This window comes from Biomphalaria glabrata, chromosome 4, assembly GCF_947242115.1.
Source record: "Biomphalaria glabrata chromosome 4, xgBioGlab47.1, whole genome shotgun sequence".
Taxonomy (NCBI): domain Eukaryota; kingdom Metazoa; phylum Mollusca; class Gastropoda; family Planorbidae; genus Biomphalaria; species Biomphalaria glabrata.
The window spans coordinates 42,054,337-42,063,281 of record NC_074714.1 but is presented as its reverse complement, the minus strand read 5'-3'; the positions used below and the strand labels follow the sequence as shown (position 1 = coordinate 42,063,281).

Here is an 8,945-nt window from a genome sequence, read left to right as displayed (position 1 = left end):
AGACACTATTGGAGCATTTGGCTGTCATCAATTAGTTCTGAGAGTTCGCAACACGAGGTACTCTATCAAAGCTGGATGCGCGCTGGACTGTCGTTCGTTCGCCTCGATGGTGCCCGCTGCCATCTCCCGTCGTCCTGCGGGGAGTTTGGATTAGGAATACCTGATACATGATGGAGGAATAAGCTAGAAAGCAGTGAACAAAAAAATGTGCTTGATATGATATGATATCTTAATGAGTAGATAATGCCTTTCAATTTGTAATAGTTCCCTAACTGTTAACAGACTAAAGGATACGTGAAGGCGGAATAAGCTAGATAGCAGTGAACAGAAAATGTGCTTGATATCTTAATGAGATTTTTAATAGTTCCCGAGGCAGATAGATATATGCAAATAAGTCTTGGCGCGTTCTCTGATTTTATGCAACTAAGGATGGCTGCCTGGTCGTGCGGTTTGTGCGCTGGACTGTCGTTCGGATTTATCGACGGTCGAGGGTTCAAACCCTGCCCGCTCCCATCCCCCGTCGTCCTGCGGGAGGTTTGGACTAGGAAGTAAACTATCTTCAACTCTGAAGGAACATCCTAAAAATGTAAAACAAAACAATTCCGTAGGAAGAATATCATAGCCTAATAGGCTATATGAACAAATTATGGACATTGAAAATTGAGGGAAGGGGGGAAATCTATAAGCATGTCACACAAAGCAATGATAAAATTTAATTAAATGTAGGGTTAACATTATAAGCAATAATACTTGGCTACTTGTCTCTGTGAATGTACACTTTGGTTTCTTATAGTTATAATGTTTTTTGTTTGGTGTAATGTACAAATTGTAAGACAAATTTCCTTACGGATAATAAAGATTATTATTATTATAAAATAATATTTATTTTTGGAATCTACATAATTTACATTCATGTCTTTTTTTATTTAATTCTTTTTTATAAGGAGCTGATCTCAGCACCCTAGCCGACCTTGCATTAAATCTATAAATTTCCGATTGTAGGCTAATCCACGAAAATCATAATTTTAATCATGGCTAACATAACTCATAACATATGCTGCAAGAATGTCAGTATTTTGAAGCAATGTTCTAAATATACATCTGACGAACATTTGGAAAGGGAGGTAACACAACTTTTTTTTTTCTCTTCTTGTCGGTGCTCATTGCTCGCTCTCCTTCAACAAAAGGGTTAACTATCTTCCCAAGATGGCTGCTTTCGTAAGGCTGTAGGCACTTTTTCGCCCACTTACAACGTAAGTGAATTGCATTCTGAATAAACATTTACAATCTACAAGATGCTTTAGCATTCATTGTCGTAATCATACGCAAACGCCTTCAATTTTTTTTTTAAATGGATTTCTTTTTTATCGACCTCATTGTTTGAGAACTGAGTCAACCAAGCGAATCAGTTGAAATGAATCACATAACACATTTAACATTGATCATAGACATTCCAGCCATTTTACCCAGCTGGGTGATGGTTCTTGGTTCTTACTGCTCACATACCATTATGATTAGTCACTTAACCATGCTCTGCTAGCTCTATATGATACTATATCATATCATATATATCTAATTTAGAATAATAATTTATTATAAATAATAGATCTTCTGCACTAATTTTCTTTCATAATTTAATTAAAAAGGAATTCATTATAATAAGATAAAGATTGATGAAATGATGGGGAGGGGGACAGGTCTCAGGTAGAAGTCTGTTTTTGTCAAATTTTAAAGAAAAAAGTCAAATAGTCCCTACCATTTCGATATTAAGTCTAGTATAGATCTAGAATCTAGATGTCTAGAATTCTTGATAGATCTTGAAAATCTAAACTAGAATCTAGTTTTCTAGTACCAGTATAATAAAATACACATACACAAAATACACTCCAACACCTATTTTTTTCTCTTTAAACATCATTAATTCATTTCTACACATTTTTAGTGACACCTCAATATTTAATAAGGCAAAATCCCTATTGTTTATTTGTCATATATTTAAATGTAAAAAACAAACAAAGGCGCCATCGAGAATTAAACTTTATCCTCTTCTTCATTTTTCTCAATGTACATATAAATGTGCAGTCACTTATGGTTTTCTGAAAGCAAACATGTTTTTAAAATTATTCACATACACTGGAAGCACATAATTAAACATTTTTATAAACCATTTTTAGAAGGAACTTAAACAATTCACATTGAATCTTTCTTTTTCACTAGTAACTTCATCTTAACATAGATCTATCATTCCAATTATACTGGTATTAAGAAAATAAAATCAAATTTTCTATATACCTGGTACTGCTTTTAATTTTGTAGATTTAAGCATGGTATTTAAAGCATGTATATACATATAATATACTCTTGCTTTAAAAAAATAATTTGTCATTTATATTTTATTTTTTCAATTCAAACATACCATTTTTAAAACATTTAAAAGTTTTTTTGATTTTCTACTTATAATAAATATTTTTTGAAAGACTTAATAGTTGCAACAGCTACTTATAATTAATAGTGTTCTAAATCTGTGCACTTCTTTTTTTTTTTAAACTAAGTATGGAAATTGTCAGCACATTATTGAATTATTGTATAAACAATTTATAATTTATTAATCAATTTTACTAAACCCTTTAAACTTTTATGGTATGAACAATAAACATTTATTTATGACCTAGAGTTTTTGTTTTTTTATCAATTTTTTTCTTATCTTTCATAATATAGTTATATATTTTACTTTTCAGGGGGAAGAGACTTCGGTTTCGATGATCATAAGCCAACGTAAAAAAAAAGGGTTGGTTTTTTTTTACAGTAGTACAATATAGCCAATCATCTTCATCAGATTTTGTTATAGATTGAATATTTTACACCAAAAAAAAGCAAGAATAAATCTGAAAATGGCAGATGATCCAGGCCACCAAGCTATGTTGTATTTCTTGGAAATATTAATGTACAGCAATGCTCCCATGAGTATCAGCCAGCTTGCTGGACGTTTTGGGAGCCGTAATTTTACCTCAGAAATGCGTCAAAGTGCTGGTGGAAATGAAGCCGGCTTGAAGAAATTTCTTCTGAAGTATCCCTCCCTATTTTCTGTAAATGGTAACCTTGTCAGCCTTAACGATGGTACCGCCCTTGGGGGAAATTTTCGAGAGTCAAGTCCTGCCTCTTCTTCTAGTCACTCTTGTCTTCCAGATGTCTCTATAGAAACAGAAGCAGTTCAGTTTTTTAGAGCCAAATATCTGAAGAAGGGTGAAAAGTGGATGCCTGTGAAGAGTCTGGCAGGACATCTTTCTCAAGCCTCTCCTGAAATAAGAGAGTGTGTTGGACCTCAAAATGAATTTCTTTCTTTTCTTTTGAAACATCCACTTATTTTCGAAGTAAAAGATGACAATGTATGCCTTAAAGATAATATCCGCTGCAATGCTGCTGACACAGACTCATCTTCTGAACCACCAGTATTACCTCCTACAACTCCCAAAAATAAGCGCCGTCCAAAGTCGCTAGATGTATCTGACTTGCCTAAGCCTGTTGGAGGCCGCACAGTGACTGTAGCTCCAGTTCCTGTCTCTTCAGTGACAACTAAAGCTGGTCCTGTGACAATGACAGCAAATGAGTACAAAGCTGTCATGTTTATTAAAAGTATTATCCAGAAGAAAGGGGACATGAAAGTCAACAGTTTGTCTGGCCATTTCAGTCAAGCTCCTGAGAGTCTAAGGAACACAATCGGTTGGAGCAAGCCAGAACTGCAGCAGTTTATCTCGGCTCATGATAATATCTTTACCATTGGTGAGGATGAAGTGGTGTCTGTTATTAAGAACACTAGATTAAATGTCATTATCACTGGAAGCAGGCCACATGTTCAGACTAAGCCCTCCGTGAGTGGGCGCAAAGGCCAGATATTTCATGTGGCCAAGCTTTGGGGCATCATTGATCTTGGCATGCACGAACATGTCTTCATAGATAGAACAATTTTCGGTAAGAACATTGACGATCTTAACAAACTTCTCAAGATTGGCGAATGGGTTATGTTTGATGCAGTTCCTGCTCCTAAAGGCAGCAGAGCTCGCTGGAAAGCAACAAAAGTGTGGAAGGAGAATGAGTCTATAGAGGATCTGATTGACAAAGTTGCAGCAAAGCTTGATCTTCCAATAGATGGAATACCAAGAGAGCCACAGGTCCCTCTTGGCAATATGAATGATGAGATCAGAAAGATTTATCCTGATCTTGATGACAGTACTTTTTCCAGCACAACTCCTCTGAATATCGGCGGGATTAAGTATTCCTTTCAAGATGCTGCCCCCAGTGGTGCTGGTGTGGTGCCAGTGTGGAACTTTCACCACGTAGAGCTGGAAGGGATGAAAGATGTAGATGAGCTAAACTTTAGTGATGATGATGGAGATATATCTCCCCAGGTGTCTATGGTGGCTGAAAGGCAGTACATGAATCGTTCTGTTTTGATGGATAGTCCCAGGGCAGGAGCTGCAAACATCAACGGTTCTGATGGCAACCTTAACAACTCAGACGCTGAAGGTAAGAAGTTTGTCTCGGTGGGTTGTCAAACTATTGTCACTGGAGATGTTCTGGCAACCCAACTTTTTCACGAGGATCTGTGAAGTACCAAAATAACACTTTTTTTTAAAGCTTTTGTTATTTTTGTACCATTTCCATCATAACAATAATATCTTTGTGTAAGCTCACAAATAACAAGAAATGTATCTCAGAACTGTGATGTAAAAGGTAACGTACAGGTTTCTTATTTTTTAAATTGATTTTTTTTATTTTACTAAATTACTTTTTTAACAAAATATTTAATTATAGCTCAGCTCTAATGAAATTGAAGTTATGAAGTGATTTAATAGTTTTTTAAACTTTAAAATGGACTTCTCCTTACTATTTCAAACATTTTTAAAATCTCACCTACATTTAAAAAGTAATCCTGGCTTTGTTTTAATGTTTAATAGTGTTCAATTTTTATGTTTGTACAAAAAACAACAACTAATTGGTACATAAACAAGGTTATTTATATATATCATTCTCTTTTTTATGTCATTGGATGTGTTTAATAGTGTAAAACAAAATATTTATATAGATTATTTAACAAGCAATCACTTTCTAAAAATATTTTGACTTGCTATAAATGTAACTATTTTTTTCTTATTTTTTTACAGTGTATTTTACCTACCTGTATATTGTGATAATTCTATGGTTACACAATCTATTCATTTATTTGTAATTTAATTTCAACCTAAAGATTCTAAATTCAATGTTAGTTCATTTTTCAGACATTTTCGATTGTACAAGTTAAACAATGGGATGGAGTATTTGTTTTTACTTAAGATTGAATTAAAGAGAGTTTAAATGACAAACTCCTGTTGTAGTATGTTGTGCTTTGTAATATATAGCCTCATCATAGTCTTCCAATATTCATGTACACTTTAAGTTTTATGGAAACCAAAAATTTTATTTAAAGTATCTATGTACCATTTAATATTGCTAGAAAAGCTCTTTCATAGTAAAATGGTAGAACATTGGCTTTTATAATTTGGTAAAAAAAAATTTAAAAAATTCACCATCCCCTAGTTCTTGTTTCAAACATTTAAAAAGGATTCTAATAACTGGCTAGTTATAGAACTATTTAAATATGTACTGTGCAGTGTATTGTGTAGTAAAGTAATATATAGTGTTGGTGTAGATCACATTTTTATGTCCAATTATACAAATAAAATTCTAATACAATACAATGGTTATGATATTATGATACTAGACTTGATGAATACCACTAATTAAAAAAAAAGTATTAAATGATGGGGCATTTTATACTGGTTTTTTTTTTACTGAGATATACTTTTTTTTTAACCATATTTTAATTAATTACTCAATTGTAAAAATTGATTACTTGGGCAAATCTTGGCATACTGTTAGAAAAATATAATACTTATTGCGCTCAAGGCTTTGAGTTTTATTTAGCCAGGATTATACATATATGTTTTTTTATATAAAACTTCTAATGACTGCTTTAGTTATAAATATCACAAGTTTGATAAACTAACTCTTGGTGCTACATGGGCCTGAAGCGTCACTCCTTTAACTGCATGTCAGTTCTAAAATTTAATTTTAGTTTGAGATTTAGTAATTTAGTAAGATAATGCAGTCACTTAAATACTCTGAAAGGTACTTCAAAAATTTATCTGTAATGAAAATCTAATCAAGGCTTGTGCAGTACTAATTGAAATATATATCTGTATGGGTGATTCCCCTGTATATTAAGGTTCTTGTATGAGAATGATAGACTCTGCTCAGATGGAAAATACAGGTGGATTTGTATTGTGAGGTGTGGGTAATTGCCAAACACTTTGTCTTACCGCACAAGTCAGTATTGGGTATATAATTTATTAACTTTTGAATTTGTACAATGTTGCATTTATATATATAGTAGATAGAAGTCTCTTTAAATAAAACCTTTTTTTCTTTTTAGCTGAAAAATTTTAAGGTAGAACTAACTATTTATACAATTGTTCAATAGTTCCTGTTGTAATTTGTAAACATTTCCCTGATGTTATATCATTTAAGTTAAAACATTGGACAATATAAAAGTCGCATCAAAGAATGTTTCAGGTTTTATTGAATGCATAACATCATAAAGGTACTTTTTTCTTTGTACAATTGTTATCATTTTTATTGTTTTTATCCTTAAATTATTTAATTTTGTTTTTTATTTTTTTGACAAATTATTATTGGAAAAATAATTTTTCAATGTTTATAGGTAAAATGTAATTTTTCTGTTTTGAATCAATTGATGGCTGTTAATCTGATCACATAAAACATTTATTTTCATATAACCTTTCATGTGCAATATGATTATGTAACTTTAATATAGTGTTTCAAATACTTTGTTTTTGCTATGTATATAAGTCAACCAACATTTGCTAAATTTTTAATTGAATTCATTTTTATAAAGACAAATCACATGCTTAGTGCTTTTTTTTTTCCTACCTCTATTCTGTTTTTTTTTTACTGGCAATTCCTTCATTTCATTTGAAAGGAAGGCTCTCAACACAAGTTATGACATGACTCCTAAAAGATGACTAAATATATATCCCACACAGTTCAAAGTTTAAAATGTAGCTGCTAGTTGTCCTACACAAGACTGGAAACTCATAAATATTTGCCAAATTAAATGTTAGAAATAATTTGTTCTTTATTGTGATAGTTATTGTGCTATTTTCTAAGTATACCAGTATTTTAAAATTTTGCCAAAATGGTCTATACAAACATGAACATGTAAAAGTCAGTTTCTCTTAAGAGTTAAAAAAAAATAAGCACTAAGCTTGTGAAATGTTTTCTTATGCTTCAACATTGCTACCCACGTTGTTCAATAACTGATTTATTCCAAATGACTTTTGGTTTCTTTTATAATATTGTTATGGAAATTTAGTTCTCTAGATTTAACAAAGTGACACATGATATTCCATTTACATAAAACAGTCAAGTTGTTCTGTTTGATACAGTTTTTATTTAACATAAATGTTTATTTTAAATCTCTTCTTTGCAACTTAGAAATGTGTACCTTATATATTCAGTTACAAGATATTGAGCTAACCAAGTCATAATCTACTCAAATCTATGCATTTTATTTCTTCTTCTGTGTCAATGTAATCCTCTCTGTAGTGTTCCTTTTGCAGCTTCAAGATTGTGATGTTGCTAGCATTGTCATGAAGAATTATTTGATAAGTACAAGATTTTAGTCTTTCTGCATGCAATTTTCAGTGATGTACATTCATGACTTGTGAGCATGTCAAGTTTTGTTTTACTGGTTTCATAGGCTGGTGATATGTTTGGGGCAGAATGTAGATGTTTTTGTCAAGCTGAAGGACACATTGATATGATTTCTGTTGTTTTAGTCTACCATGTGTATGTTTTCTGTAGTTTTGGTTTCCATATAATATTCCTGAAGCTAAAAAGATCTCCACATTTTCCCCCCACTTCCCCTCTTTTTCCTGTAATGGCTGTCATCATGACATAGATGGTACAGGCTGAGACCTAAACATTGGAATGTTTGTTTTCAGAGAAATTTTGTGCTGTGTTGCTTTTCAACAGACAAATAAATATGTCAGCTATAAATCTTTATTTGTATTTTTTTTTATAATTAATATTAGTAAAAAAAAATTATATATTGTATGTATTTTATTGTCTGGGGTGTGCTGTCCCTCGCTTGGCACAGGCTAAGCCACCCAACAACTATGCATTATGTAATACATGAAACACACACACACACAGTGTTACGTCAGAAATTGATTGTAAACACCCATTTTGTACATTTCAAAAGTTATTTATATATGATGCTAAAAGCATCAAATTAGGTCATATCAAATAAGGTCATGTCACAAATAAAGTTCTTTCTTGAAGAGGCACTTCTGTGACTGAATTGGTGATTGAACATTAGGTAAGATTCCTTGAACATATCCTTAGGCAAGATGAAATACATTTACTAAAACATTTAAGCCGAAAATAGCGTCACACCTTTTAGACCTAAAATTCATGAGCTTTAGCTTGGAAAGTGGCCTGTGGAAGTCACCTATGATCAAACTCTAAGGAAATAGCCTGTCGCCCTATGAGCAGAACAGTGCTGGAGGACTTAAGTCTAAGTAAGTATTCAAATTATCAGGAACCAGACACCTGAGAACTATAATTGGTTGAAGGACAGAAAGCCCTGGTGAGAAACTGTTTGGCTTAGCTCCCATACAGGTGAAGTGAAAATACTGTTCATTTTATTATTGTCATTCTGAAACAATCTGAGAAAATGTTGACCTAAAAACTTGATAAAAAAAGAATTAAGCCTAAAATTTGAAAGTCAAATTTGTTATTTATGTTATGACACAAGGGAATTAATTCATCTACATTGTGCAAGCAAATGTAAATCAAAAGAAACAATTGAACATAATTAAATGTTT

At 32.2% G+C, this 8,945-nt stretch overlaps 1 protein-coding gene across 1 annotated transcript; it reads left to right on the top strand.

Moving 5' to 3' along the window:
- Positions 1 to 1,093: 1,093 nt before the first annotated feature.
- On the top strand, positions 1,094 to 8,119 carry LOC106052418 (uncharacterized). The gene is made up of 2 exons (XM_013207791.2): positions 1,094 to 1,253; positions 2,739 to 8,119. The coding sequence occupies exon 2, from the start codon at positions 2,892 to 2,894 to the stop codon at positions 4,605 to 4,607; it is 1,716 nt and encodes a 571-aa protein (XP_013063245.1). The 5' UTR covers positions 1,094 to 1,253; positions 2,739 to 2,891; the 3' UTR covers positions 4,608 to 8,119.
- Positions 8,120 to 8,945: the final 826 nt, after the last annotated feature.

Excerpts from the sequence above, each read along its gene's own strand:
- LOC106052418 (XM_013207791.2), top strand. The coding sequence starts at position 2,892 with ATGGCAGATGATCCAGGCCACCAAGCTATGTTGTATTTCTTGGAAATA.